General features: G+C 42.1%; 1 protein-coding gene across 1 annotated transcript in view; it reads right to left on the reverse strand.

Annotated features, from left to right (window-relative positions):
- Positions 1-15,229, reverse strand: part of lrp1bb (low density lipoprotein receptor-related protein 1Bb) — a 410,377-nt gene that overhangs the window by 190,739 nt on the left and 204,409 nt on the right. The window contains exons 8-12 of the mRNA XM_035749708.2: positions 13,920-14,142; positions 6,153-6,342; positions 5,768-5,911; positions 4,280-4,516; positions 3,284-3,464 (exon numbers count right to left, since the gene is read on the reverse strand). Of these exons, the coding sequence (XP_035605601.1) occupies positions 3,284-3,464; positions 4,280-4,516; positions 5,768-5,911; positions 6,153-6,342; positions 13,920-14,142 (975 nt within the window). The remainder of the gene's footprint in view (positions 1-3,283; positions 3,465-4,279; positions 4,517-5,767; positions 5,912-6,152; positions 6,343-13,919; positions 14,143-15,229) is intronic.

The raw sequence follows: 15,229 nt of genomic DNA on the forward strand, positions 1-15,229 counted from the left end.
AAATTTAAATAAATGTATACAAAATGTTCATTGTATTTTTTGATCACAGAAACTTTTTGAAAATATAGAAAAATAAATAAAGAAATGTTAATTATATAAAGCAGCCAGGGTAATCATCTGCTAGAGAGTAGCCGCAATCGAGAGTAGCCCCAATTGGGCCAGATAACTACCACCGGAATTGGCCCGAGCCCCAAGTAATACATTTGGTCCAGATAAGTCACAACGGATTCAGCCCGAGGACAAGTACATTAGAGTGTCTAGTTTTAGAAACAGACGCCTCACAAGTCCTCAACTGGCAGCTTCAATAAATAGTATGCGCAAAACACCAGTCCCAATGTCAACAGTGAAGAGGCGACTCCGGGATGCTGGCCTTCTAGGCAGAGTTGCAAAGAGAACCATATTTCAGACTGGCCAATAAAAATAAAATATTAAGATGGGCAAAAGAACACGGACACTGGACAGAGGAACTCTGCCTTGAAGACCTATATCCCGGAGTCACCTCTTCACTGTTGACGTTGAGACTGGTGTTTTGTGGGTACTATTTAATGAAGCTGCCACTTGAGGTATTTGTTTCTCAAACTAGACACTCTAATGTACTTGTCCTCTTGCTCAGTTGTGCCAGCCACTCAGGAGTGGCCTCCCACTCCTCTTTCTGTTCTGGTTAGAGCCAGTTTGTGCTGTTCTGTGAAGAGAGTAGGACACAGTGTTGTATGAGATCTTCAGTTTCTTGGCAATTTCTCGCATTGAATAGACTTCATTTCTAAGAACAAGAATATACTGACAAGTTTCAGAAGAAAGTGCTTTGTTTCTGGCCTTTTTGAGACTGTAATCAAACCCACAGATGCTGATGCTCCAGATACCCAACTCGTCTAAAATTAGGCCACTTTTATTGCATCTTCAATCAGAACAACAGTTCTAATGATCAATTAGCCTTTTAAAATGATAAACGTGGATTAGCTAACACAACGTGCCATTGGAACATAGGAGTGATGGTTGCTGATAATGGGCCTCTGTACGCCTATGTAGATATTCCATAAAAAAATCTGCCGTTTCCAGCTACAATAGTCATTTACAACATTAACAATGTCTACACTATGTCTGGTCAATTTGATGTTATTTTAATGGATAAAAAATGTGCTTTTCTTTCAAAAACAAGGACATTTCTAAGTGACACCGAAACAGTAGTGTATATGCCCCCAAAAATGTGTATCACTTTGTTGATAGCTTACATTTTCGTTGGCTAAATGAAGTTTGAACTATCTTTTAAATGTTGTACTATATTTAGTTAGAGATGGGTTAAAAATAGGCCTGTTGAAAAATAAATAGCATTAGTCTATTGCTGTCATTTGTTGGGTTCTGTTAAGCCCTTTTCTTTTCAAAATAAGTAAATATTGTGTTTGCCGCAATATAACCATGAAATGGAAAAACCAAAAAGGCGAGGTGCAAAACTTAATTTAATGCGGTAAGATAATAACCTGTTTGTATTTTCCCTATAAACAATGACTTGACTTTTGCCTACTTTGGTATTACCCTAATAAAGTTCACAAACGTTTGTGAAAGTTTGCTGTGGTATGGCTATTATTTGGCTTATAAAGGCCTATAAAGGCAGTGACCACCAGAGTTCCAAATTACTCCCGACAGTTGAACTTAAGGTAAGGAAGAATGTTTGAGGCCTACCAGTTACTACTTTAATCTAATAATATACTGCTTATCTTTATATAAAAAATATTTTGATGGAAAATTAACAAATTAGTCTCCTTCTATATGCCTATATCTGTATAGTAGTAGCAGCCTATCTAACAAGTAGCCTACAAGGAAATACATGTCAGTGTCGGGAACATGGCGCTCTATCTTTCTCTCGGTTGCTCTAGTGCTAGACCTAAGCTTCTCTTCCTATATATTTACATTTTAAATATTAATATCATACAGTGGTCCTGTCATGATCGTCGTATGGAGGGGAACAAAGTGCAGCGTGGTGTGAATACATTCTTCTTTATTAAATGAAGAACACGAAGAACACGAAGAACACTTAAACAACAAAAACAACCAAACGAATAAGACGAATGTGACCGCTATATAAACAATGTGCTAACGTGCAACATGACATAGACAATAACCCACGAAATACCCAAAGAAGATGTCTGCCTAAATATGGTTCCCAATCAGAGACAAGGATAAACACCTGCCTCTAACTGAGAACCAATCTAGGCAACCATAGACCTACATAAACACCTAGATGGAAATAACCCCATAAATCTACAAAACCCCTAGACAGTACAAACACCCTAGATGAGACAAAAACACACATATCACCCATCTCACACCCTGACCTAACCAAAATAATAAAGAAAACAAAGAATACTAAGGTCAGGACGTGACAGGTCCACCTAGGCCTATAGGCCTACAGTATGCATGCAATGCCCTGAGGCATTTAGTACTCAAGGTGAGGTGGACAATTATTGTTTTAGGGAAGTAAAAACAATTGAAACAATAGACTATAAAGTTTTGAATATGCTACACATCGAAGCACAACAAATATTTGTTTTGTTATTTGTTATAGGCAGTTTTTAAGGACATGTAACTGTGGATCATTTGGCCAATATCACTTGATTATTGAGGGAGTTGGCAGCGCCCGGTCGGGGTTTCTTTCTCTTTCTACTCTCGGATCTGAACGGGTCTCTCAGGTCCGAACCAGCACGGGTCTGTTTGGGTCTTTTTTTCAGAACGAGTCTGATTCTCTTCGGGTACATTCTGAACAGGTCAAAAATAAAATAATTTATGCATATTGGGTCAGGTAAGAAAGCCACGTATCCATTTCAGAACGGTCCAACTTTTTTGACCAGTGAAGACATCTAATGTGCAGTAGCTAGCTATTTCTGAGAAGGAAATAGCATGTCAAGGCCAGCTAACTAAAACCATTTTAAATGTGAACTTCAATGGGGTAACGCCAGAGTTGGGATGTCCCAAGGATTCCGGATAGCATGCACCCTCCCAGAATGGGTCCAGATAGACCCTGTGCTTTATGTGCTTTTCTACCGTAACACCCAAAGACACTAATATCCCTGACCCTTTTCTCATGCGTTTGTTTCTTTGTTTAAAACCAGCATCATATAGGCTTAATGAGCTGTGCATATTCTCTTTTCTGCAAACAATCCTTGAATAGATATGTGAAAACACAACTCATACTTTCAACCATATTGTTCTTTGACATCAGGGCATTTGTGAAACTGTTGTTGTATTATACAGGTGTTCTATGATTTGGCCCTGTCTTCAGTGAGCTCACCTGTTGAGGGGATCCACTACAATAGCTCGGGGGTGAGACATGTCCCCCTCCAGAAGAGTCTTCCTGGTTTGAGAGGCCCTCTCCAGTCTGGCCACACTGATAGTCTTCCTGTAGCCATCATTGGTCCAGTAGAGGTTATTACCAATCCAGTCCACAGAGATCCCCTCAACATTGTCCAGGTCTGCAAGGTGATAGAACACCAATGTTATTGTTATCTGCCCCTGACATGACATTCTTTTTTTTCTCAACTGTAAACGGATCCTTTAGAAAGTCTATTAACTGATGCATACAGACAGCGCAACGTTGTTATCATTTTGATGACTAATACCATTTACAGAGATGTTTGCTAAGAAAAATCAATCAAAGTGTTCCTTTAGTCAAGGAGACAGGAGTAAAGATGCTTCATATAAAGCAGGGATGGGAAACTTTGATCGGGGTGGGGTCCACAAAAAATCAGAACTCATGATGGGCCGCTGCGTAACCACATCCATACCCACACATACAGTCAGATTCAGGCCCTAGCCTTTTGGGGGCCCTAGGTACAATTTTCTTGGGGGGGGGCACCTTGCAAACCCCCCTATTGACAGCAGAGAGTTTTAGAGTTCCTTTCCTGCGATTCTACACATTTTGCCATAGGGTGGAGAGAAATGTTTAGATAGCTGGCTAAACTAACTTACCTCTATAAAAAAATGTCAGCTTACATGGGCTAATTGAGTGACTGTCACTGACGGAAGGAAGCAAAAGGGGGATACCTAGTCAGTTGTACAACTGAATGCATTCAACTGAAATGTGTCTAATGCATTTAACCCAATCCCTCTGAATCAGAGAGGTGCGGGGGGCTGCCATAATCGACATCCACATAACAAGAAAAAAACTGCTGATGCACAACTACATTTCGAAATTGCACCTTGTGTATTATATTATTCCTAATTGATCCTTGGGCCTACAAAAGTGTGGCCCATCCCTGATATAAAGTATAATCAAAAATAAACCCACCATCTTTGAGTACCGTTTCCCGGCTGTTCCCATCTATTTTCTGCCGGCCTATGAGGAAACTGGTGGTGTCAGCGAAGTAGATTTGTCCTGACTCTGTGTGGTAGTCGATGGCTCTGGGGTTGACCAGGTCCTCGATCGGGACCATGTGCTCATCACTGGACTTCACATTCATGTCCAGGCCTCGGATGACCCCTGGCCGACCTTTACCATAGAACAGGAAGAGGTCGTTTTTGGGTTCTAGAATGCAAAAAAAGAGAAGGGTTCTTTACTCTTTACTCTACTTATTGTCAGTTAATTGGTGTAATTCTTCAATGCTGCTGATCTCAGAATTAAAGCCTCTAACATTCCACGTTGCCCTAATCTGAGACGGCCAGGCTCATCTATTCTCCTTGATGGGAGAAGTAATCAGTGCTAATGACTGTGTCACCTTCAATCACATTTGTTGCAAACTGGCTAAAGAACACTGGCTAAAAAACACTGAGAAAGCAGTAGTCTTGTGAGCCATAATCAGTGTTTTTGCGCGAGCTAGCTTGGCCTGAAATAACTATATGAAAGTCAGGCGAGAGACTAAAAAGGCAAAACTGAGGTAGCTCCACCCAGCACCAGTCACTCTGGGGGTTCTGGGTGGGACCCTAGGGATCCTCCAGGGCTACAAAGAAAGAACCAGACCTCTCCTCACTCTGCCTCTACCCAGGAGACCATACTGCCGTGTGTAAGACAGACCACACATGCATCACTTCAATTTATCATCCTGTGAGGGAGAGTCAGGCTACCCCAAGAGACAATTAAGCATTGTATGAGACCCAGATCACAAACCCCATGACTGGCTGTGATGCGGTATGAAGAAGCACAACCATTTAGCACTGAATCTCATTAGGCTAAGGGAAGAGAGAGCCGGTGTCATCAGAATATCTAGCAAAGAGGCATAAATCAAATGTGTCACGGAGGGAGAACGCGGGAAGGCGCTCCGCTACGCCCGATCGAAATACGGTGGACCTCTGATTGTGTGATCAATTTGATCTTCTGCTTTTATTGTCAACTACAAAATGTCCATGGATTGATCATCAAGCTAACAAATGCAGACGATCTTAAAACTCCATTATGGCCATAATGAATCACGGCTACTGACAGGTCAATAGTGGGACATCATTTTCAAATGGGCAAGTCTCAACCAGCGTTTGTCTTCATCACTGTCTATCTGACTATCTGAGGCAGTGCGATATACATGGTCCATGTAGAAGAGATCCTCACTCGTGTCAACAGAAAGACCGATACAGTATGCATGACACACATCCTGATATATCTGAGATACTGTATGTGGACAGAAACACTGATGGCAATACAAAATACGTGTTAAAGTGATAGGACACACTTTTTTAGTTTGAGGGAACTAAATTTCATCCTTTGTACCTTGTTTTTATACAGTGCTTTCAGGAATATAGGCTATGTTAATAACATAATGGGATGAGGGACAGATGTGACACTGACTTTTGCAGTATTGTCCGTCGCTCCCCATACTGAAGCCTGTCCGACATCGACAGGTCCTGGACTTGTAGCTACCGCTCAGCAGACAGATGTGGGAGCATCCACCTGGCTTTCCATACAGGTCCGTCTCACATGCGTGACTCCTAACTAGAGGATGGGAGGAGTAGGGAAGTCCATTAGCGACTCATCAAATATAACTGCAACACGATGAACACATTAAGTGAAGCAGAAAACTCAGATTCACAAAACATTTGTCACATGTAGGCTACAGATACATTTGACACCAGCAAATTTGATGCAGAAATCACTGAGCTTGTGCGTCACAAGCACTGTACATTTGACACCAGCAAGCAAGAACATTTAGTACCCTGACAAACATGTCCTTTACCCTTTGGCTGAGTGAGTCTGTGGTAAACACGTATTGCTCCTCTGGAACTCCCCAGGCTGGTTAGTGTCCTGGGTTCTGTGGTGTTAAACCGATGGATCTTGAAGATGTCCATGGTATTCCCAATGGAGGGGTCAGAATGAGTGGCATACAGGTAGTTCTCAAAGACAGCTAATCCATGGATGTAGGACACCTGAAACAGAGAAGAACAATACATTGACATGCAACATAAAAAAAGATGAAACCCCGCAAAATAAAAACGTGTATTACACAAAACAACTCTGTGAGCTCCAGGATCTAAGACATGAGAGAACATGTGTGTGTGTTTGTGTATTCCCCAACCTACACAGGGTCATGAAGTGGGCATAACCCTCTGGGAGCATAATATTAATGATAATAATAATAATAGGGTGGGTGCTTAAACACTGAGTGTTCAAAACATTACGAACACCTTCCTAATAGTGAGTTGCACTCCCCACTTTTGCCCTCAGAACAGCCTCAATTAGTCAGGTCATGTGCTATACAAGGTGTTGAAAGTGTTCCACAGGGATGCTGGCCCATGTTGACTTACAATGCTTCCCACAATTGTGTCAAGTTGGATGGATGTCCTTTTGGTGGTGGACCGGTATTGATACACACAGGAAATTGTTGATCTTGAAAAACCCAGCAGCATTGCAGTTCTGGCACCTACTACCATACCCCGTTCTAAGGCACTTAAAAATGTTGTCATGCCCACTAACCCTCTGAATAGCACATATACACAATCAAGGGCTAGGCCCCTTTCTTCTCCATTTCCGCCTGAATGACGTGCCCAAAGTAAACAGCCTGTAGTCAGGATATTTTATATTTAACTAGGCAAGTCAGTTAAAAACAAATTCTTATTTTAAATGACAGCCTAGGAACAGTGGGTTAACTGCCTTCTTCAGGGGTAGAACAACAGATTTTTACCTTGTCAGTTTAGGGATTCGATCTTGCAACCTTCTGGTTACTAGTCCAAAGCTTTAACCACTAGGCTACCTGCCGCCCCAATATACATATAATTGGTACCATTGGAAAGAAAACGATTTGAAGTTTGTAGAAATGGTAAAATAGTGTAGGAGAATATAACACAATAGATATGGTAGGAGAAAATCCAAAGAAAAACCAACCAGATTATTTTTGAGAGATCATCGTCTTAGAAATAAAAGAGTAAGGTAATATTGAAAATTAGCTCCCTGAATGCAATTCCTATGGCTTCCACAGGGTGTCAGTAATCTATGCTCAAGGTTTCAGGCTTGTGACTTCAAAAACGAATAAGAAATATCAGTTTTAGCAGAAGGACACAGTCTTTGTAATTTGTGTTTATGCGCGCCATGAAGACAGTACGCACCTGCTAAAATCAGTTTCCTATTGAACATACTTCTTTCCGTAAGAAATATTATAGTTTGATTACATTTTAGGGTATCTGAGGAGTAAGTAGAAACTTAGTTTGACTTGTTGAAACAAAGTTTAGGGGTAGATTTTTGGATTCCTTTCTCTGCATGATGAACGAGTGGGTTACTCAAATCGATAGCGCCAACTAAACTGACTTTTTGGGATATAAAGAAGGATTTTATCTAACAAAATGACACTATATGTTATAGCTGCGACCTTTTGGATGACAAGTCAGAGGAAGATTTTCAAAAAGTAAGTGAATATTTAATTGTTATTTGTGAATGAAAAAATATTTTGATGTGGGATGTTTTTGCTGTAATGTTTTCTCTGAAATAGCTCCTGTAAATCGGACAGTGAAGTTAGATTAACAAGAATTTAAGCTTTCAGACAATATAAGACACGTACATAAATGTTTAAAATCCATAGTATTTATGAATATTTATTTGAACTGCGCACCCTCCAGTTTCACCGGAGGTCCCGCTAGCGCTTGAAGTCGATTTAACAAGTGACATCAAGAAGGGATCCTAGCTTTCACCTAGATTCACCTGATCAATCTATGTCATGGAAAGAGGTTAATGTTCTTAATGTTTTGTACACTCAGTGTATGTGTCGAATTTCACACATATAGAGTGCCTTCGGAAAGTATTCAGACCCCTTGACTTTTTCCATTTTTTTTTTACATTACAGCCTTATTCTAAAATTGATTAAATATTTTTTGGGATGACAAAGCAGGAAAAAACAGTCTTTCAAAATGTAAATGTAAAAACCTTATTTACATAAGTATTCAGACCCTTTGCTATGACACTCGAAATTGAGCTAAGCTGCATCCTGTTTCCATTGATCACGCTTGAGATGTTTCTACAACTTGATTGTAGTCCACCTGTGGTAAATTCAATTGATTGGACATGATTTGGAATGGCACACACCTGTCTATATAAGGTCCCTCAGTTGACAGTGCATGTCAGAGCAAAAACCATGCCCGGAGGTCTAAGGAATTGCCTGTAGAGCTCTGAGACATGATTGTGTCAAGACACAGATCTGGGGAAGGGTACAAAAACATTAAGGCAGCATCGAAGGTCCCCAAGAACACAGTGGCCTCCATCATTCTTCAATCGAATATGTTTGGAACACACCAAGACTATTCCTAGAGCTGTCTGCCCGGCCAAACTAAGCAATCGGGGGAGAAGGGAGTTGACCAAGAACCCAATGGTCAATCTGGAACCCAATGGTCAAGCTCTAGATTTCCTCTGAGGAGAAGGGAGAACCTTCCAGAAGGACAAACATCTCTGAAGCACTCCACAAATCAGGCCTTTATGTTGGAGTGGCCAGACAGAAGCCAGTAAAAAAAGTAAAAAGCACATGATGGCCCGCTTGGAATTTATCAAAAGGGGATGTTCGTCAGCGGCAGGGACTGGGAGACTAGTCAGGATCGAGGCACAGATGAATGGAGGAAAGTACAGAGAGATGCTTGATGAAAACCTGCTCCAGAGCGATCAGGACCTCAGACTGGGGCGAAGGTTCACCTTCCAACAGGACAACGACCCAAAGCCCACAGCCAAGAGAACACAGGAGTGGATTCGGGACGAGTCTCTGAATGTCCTTGAATGGCCCAGCCAGAGCCCGGACTTGATCCCGATCGAACATCTCTGGAGAGACCTGAAAATAGCTGTCCAGCGTCACTCCCCAACCAACCTGACAAAGCTTGAGAGGATGTGCAGAGAAAAATGGGAGAAACTCCCCAAATACAGGTGTGCCAAGCTTGTAGCGTCATACCCAAGAAGACTCGCTGTTGTAATCACTGCTAGAGGCGCTTCAACAATGTAATGAGTAAAGGGTATGAATACTTATGTTTTTATATTTTAATACATTTGCAAACATTTCTAAAAAAATGTTTTTGCTTTGTCATTATGGGGTGTTGTGTGTGGGTTGACGGGGGGAAAAAACAATTTAATCATTTTTAGAACAAGTCTGTGAGGTAACAAAATGTGGAAAAAGTCAAACTTGTTGGAATACTTTCCGAAAGCACTGTACAAAATCAAATCCAATAACATTTTATTGGTCACATACACATGGTAAGCAGATGTTAATATGAGTATAACTAAATGCTTATGCTTCTAGTTCCGACAGTGCAGTAATATCTAACAAGTAATCTAACACATTCACAACGACTACCTTATACACACAAATGTAAAGGGACGAATGAGAAGAACTTTCCACCTTCTCCACTATGGTCCCGTCGATATGGATGGAGGGGTGCTCCTTCTGCTGTTTCCTGAAGCCCGGGGGGCCCTCACCTCCTCCCTGTAGGCCGTCTCGTCGTTGTTGGTGATCAAGCCTACCACTATAGTGTTGTCTGCAAACTTGATGATTGAGATGGAGGCGTGTATGGTCACGCAGTCGTGGGTGAACAGGGAGTACAGCATAGGGCTGAGAAAGCACCCTTGTGGGGCCCCAGTGTTGAGGATCAGCGGGGTGGAGATGTTGTTTCCTAACTTCACCACCGGGGGGCGGCCCGTCAGAAAGTCCAGGACACAATTGCACAGGGCGGGGTCGAGACCCAGGGATTCGAACTTAATGACAAGTTTGGAGGGTACTGTGGTTTTAAATGCTGAGCTGTAATCAATGAACAGCATTCTTACATAGGTATTCCTCTTGTCCAGATGGGCTGGGGGCAGTGTGCAGTGTGATGGCGATTGGGTCATCTGTGGACCTATTCGGGCAGTAAGCAAATTCGAGTGGGTCTATGGTATCAGGTAAGGTGCAGGTGATATGATCCTTGACTAGTCTCTCAAAGCACTTCATGATGACAGAAGTGAATGCTACGGGGCGATAGTCATTTAGTTCAGTTACCTTAACCTTCTTGGGAACAGGAACAATGGTGGCCATCTTGAAGCATGTGGGGAAAGCATACTGGGATAGGGACTGATTGAATATGTCCGTAAACACTCCAGCCTGCTGGTCTGCGCATGCTCTGAGGACGCAGCTAGGGATGCCGTCTGGGTCGGCAGCCCTGCGAGGGTAAACACGTTTAAATGTTTTACTCACGTTGGCCATGGAGAAGGAAAGCTCACAGGCTTTGGTAGCTGGCCATGTCAGGCACTGTATTGTTCTCAAAGCGAGCAAAGTAGTTGTTTAATTTGTCTGGGAGCAAGACGTCGATGTCCCCGACGAGGCTGGTTTTCTTTTTGTAATGTGTGATTGAATGTAGACCCTGCCACATATGAAGTTCTTTCAGGGCTGTCAAGGTATCTGCTTGGCGGGGATATACACGGCTGTGAATATAATCGAAGAGAAATCTCTTGGGAGACAATGCGGTCGGCATTTTATTGTAAGGGATTTTAAGTCAGGTGAACAAAAGGACTTGAGCTCCTATATGTTGTTATGATTACACCATGAGTCGTTAATCATAAGGCATACACCCCCGCCCTCCTTCTTACCAGAGAGATGTTTGTTTCTGTTAGTGCAATGCATGAAGAAACCGGGTGGCTGTACCGACTGACAACATAACTCGAGTGAGCCTTGTTTCGGTGAAACAGAATGTTACAATCTCTGATGTCTCTCTGGAAGACCACTCGTGCCCTGATTTCGTCCACCTTGTTGTCTAGAGATTGGACATTGGCGAGTAATATGCTCAGAAGCGTGGATGGTGTGCTCGCCTTCTAAGTCTGACCAGTAGGCCGCTCCGTCTGCCTCTCCTGCGACGACCAAGTTGTTTTGGGTCGGCCTCTGGGATTAGATCCCATGTCCAGGGTGGAGGTCTGAACAAAGGATCCGCTTCGGGAAAGTCGTATTCCTGGTCATAATGTTGTTAACTTGACGTCGCTTTTATATCCAATAGTTCTTCCCGCCTGTATGTAATAACACTTGAGATTTTCTTGGCTAACAATGTAAGAAATTATACATAAAATACATTACTATACATTACTGCATAGTTTACTAAGGACCTGAAGCTAGGCGACCATCTCTGTGGGTGCCATCTTGCTTGTCATACTCGTCCTCTACAAGTGTGTTTTAATACGTATTTGTGAATTGGACATTTGTTTTTTGCATATCGCAACTCCCGTGAGACACCATCGGAAATGGAGTGTGGGGTCACAGCCAGGATCTGCTATCATCAATGACAACCCTTAGGGTTAAATTAGGATTAAATGCCTTTCTCCAGAGCACAGACAGAGCACAGACAGATTTTTCACCTTGTCGCATTGCCCTCCATGCTACACTTACTATTTCCAAACCCTCCATGTGCGCACACACACGCACACGCACGCGCACATGCACATGCACACACACACACGCACACGCATGCGCACATGCACACACACACACACACACACACACACACACACACACACACACACACACAGGACAGGGTTGGGTGAGTAGTGTTCACAGGAAGTGAGCCTAAACCCACAGGGCCTCACCTCAACCCTGGGGCGGAAAAACATGTGGCACAAGAAAAACAACAACCAGGAAACTAGTGAACCATCATGTTTTTCGGAACACAGTTTGCTTCTAATATTAATATCAGCCAGTCTATTTCAAGGCTGTGTACTTTTTGGAATTCACCAAGTTTTTGGTAATACTAATGGTATTCACTAAGTTTATGGTTTATATTTAGATATTGTTTTTTTTTCATTATTTCAAACATTTTACATGTGAAGGCCACAAGCAGGACCAGAGATAATTACAGACATCTGTGATCATCTGAAATACCCAAAAGGGCCACTAGATGTCTTGTGATAGATAACATAAAATCCTTCAAAATTCTGGTAGTCTTTTGGTAAACTTTGAAAGTTTCCAGTAATATATCCTCCCTTTGCAACCCTATTTATGACTCAACCTGCATATTGTATTGTATTTTTTTGTATTGGGTTGAACCCTGGGGTGTATGAGCTGAAATGTAAATGGAATAAAAAGAAAATGGATTTAGACGCAAGACTACATCTTCTGCCAGTAGAAAAAGTTGAATATGCCTTTCATTTGTCATGGAGATGATATGCAGAGGTCTGCTGAGGCCACACATTTACGAACAGAAAGAGGCATCATTATCCTAAGAACACCTGCACACACAATAAGGTGTATTTCATATGCCTTGGCCTCTTTCTTTCCCTCCATCATTATAGCCTACAATATGAGTCTCCCTCACACTACAGCAGGTCGCTTTCAAGGAGCCTCCTTTTGAATAATAATATTCCCTAATTAGACCTATCCTTCTCCATAGTGTAAGTAGGACTAAGGACTAAGGATAATTTGTAAGCGACCTCATCTCACATCCTCTAACTCATCCACACTAATGAATATCCACCAACACAACGATAGCTTATGCAGTATCCCAGTGAAATCCATATTCAAGCCATATCAAACCTTTTGTCTGCAACCCAAATGGCACCCTATCCTTATAATAGTGCATTACTTTTGACCAGGGCCTATAGGGTTCTGGTCAAAAGTAGTGCACTACTGTATATAGGGAATATGGTGCCATTTGGGATGCATACCTTGTCTCTACTCCACAGTAACTATCACGCCCTGATCTGTTTCACCTGTCCTTGTGCGTGTCTCCACCCCCTCCAGGTGTCGCTCATCATCCCTGGTGTATTTATACCTGTGTTTTCTGTCTCTCTGTGCCAGTTTGTCAGTTTGCCAAGTAAACCAGCATCTCCTAACTCCTATTTTTCCCCAATCTCTGTTTTTCATAGTCCTCGTGGTTTTGACCCTTGTCTGTCCTGACACTGAATCCGCCTGCCTGACCATTCTTCCTGCCCTGACCTTGAGCCTGCCTAATGCCTTATTCTGTGTTGACTCGTACCTGGTTACTGAACCCCTGCCTGTCCTGACCTCAAGACTGTTTAATGCCTTGTACTCTTTGGACTCTGACCTGGTTTATGAACGGTCGCCTGTACCCGACCTGCCTAGTGCCTACCCCTTGTGTTATAATAAATATCAGACCTGAACCATCAGCCTGCTGTGTCTCGCCTTGTGCCCTTATAGCAACATGGGCAAGATAAAAAAAATCATACAGTAGCTAGAAGAAAGGAATAATCAGTTGCCCTGAAATGCCCTCCCAACTAAGTCTAGTTTTAGAAAGATGTTACTGTAGTTGTCTGTCTTAAGGAAGGTTTGATATCAGTTTTGTGTTAGTATGTAATGTTTTCAGGATTTGAACCCACAAGCTTGGTTTGGTAGCACCATGCTTTTAACCACTGAGCCACAAATTGGACAAACACATTTCAGATTGTTTCCTCACATTATCCATATAAACATCCACAGACTAATATATATGGTATGTAAGCTTTAAACTCAAGAAGACAATCATCAGAAGCAGAGCTCAGCAACAACAGAATGAAGCTTGACACTCACTTGACTCCGCTGGATGACTGCATGCCTGTTCTTCCCATTGTAATCCACTACTTCAATGTAATCCAAGTAGGAGTCTGCCCAGTACACCAGCTTCTTGACCAAGTCTAGGGCCACGGCTGTGGGTTGCTCTGTCTTGTAATCCACCAGTCTGGTTCGGTTGGTGCCGTCCATGTGGCACCGCTCCACCTTGGCTACGTTCCCATAGTCAGTGAAGAACAGCATCCTGTATGGAGATGATATAGACATTTGTATAAATATGCCACTTAGCAGATGCTTATATTTAAATTGACTTACAGTAGAGTGAGTGAATACATAGTTGGCATAGAAGGGGTATGTGATGCCTGCAGGACTTGAACCCGTAACCTTTGCGTTGCTAGCGCCACACTCTAACCAATTGAACACAGGTTCCAGGAAGAGAAATAACAGTAAATATACACTTAACATAATAAGCACATTAGATAGCCCTTTAGTGTAAATCATTGTTGAGGATTTCTGAATACTGTATTCTGCCTTTTCCTGTCAATAAAGTCCCTGGTTTTCCCGAAATCCCGGACGGCAGATTCCCAGAAACAGGAGGGAATTATTGAAAGTTCCCAGAATTTTGCAACTTGAGTCGTGCTTATATCCACCAACACAACGATAGCTTATGGTTATTCATGCCCGGTGCCTTATTCAGTCATGGTTATTATTCAGGCATATCCACACAACTTTTTGTAACCATTACTGCACAATTACTGCATTTTAACGCCAACTACCAAGGACAGTTATAAATGAACTCGAGTGACTGTACAGAGCCTACAGGTATACAAATTGAAGGAGATGACATAAATAAAAATGTATACGGTACTGAAAACAGATACTTCAAGGAGAATTGTGACAAAACCCATTGCTCAAGGTCTAATTGCAGGCATAGTATGAAAAGAAAGTTAGCCCATTGAACCTTATCATTGTAAGTCTTATCAATTAAACTATTCATTTCCTGATTCTATCTACATGTACCGAAAAGGAAATGGTGTATCAGGGCCAGCATGGCATTGTAGTGTTGTATGGCTGTCTAATCAAACCTCCCACGAATACCCACTGTTAAGCAGTCTATAGCCAGTTCGTTCAAGGAATCACCTCTTATAAAGTACCTAATTGGAAATGCTTTTGCTTTAAACCAACCATTCAATGTGTAGTGCCATATACCTAATAAAAGGAAGATAAAATGTATTCACAAATCTGTTTTTTTTTTAAGACGGAAAGAAAGCGGCAATACAAACTCCAGACGCGGGGCACTGGGAGTCTCAGTTTATTCTCCTTTCTTTACA

This window comes from Oncorhynchus keta, chromosome 34 (genome assembly GCF_023373465.1).
Source record: "Oncorhynchus keta strain PuntledgeMale-10-30-2019 chromosome 34, Oket_V2, whole genome shotgun sequence".
Taxonomy (NCBI): domain Eukaryota; kingdom Metazoa; phylum Chordata; class Actinopteri; order Salmoniformes; family Salmonidae; genus Oncorhynchus; species Oncorhynchus keta.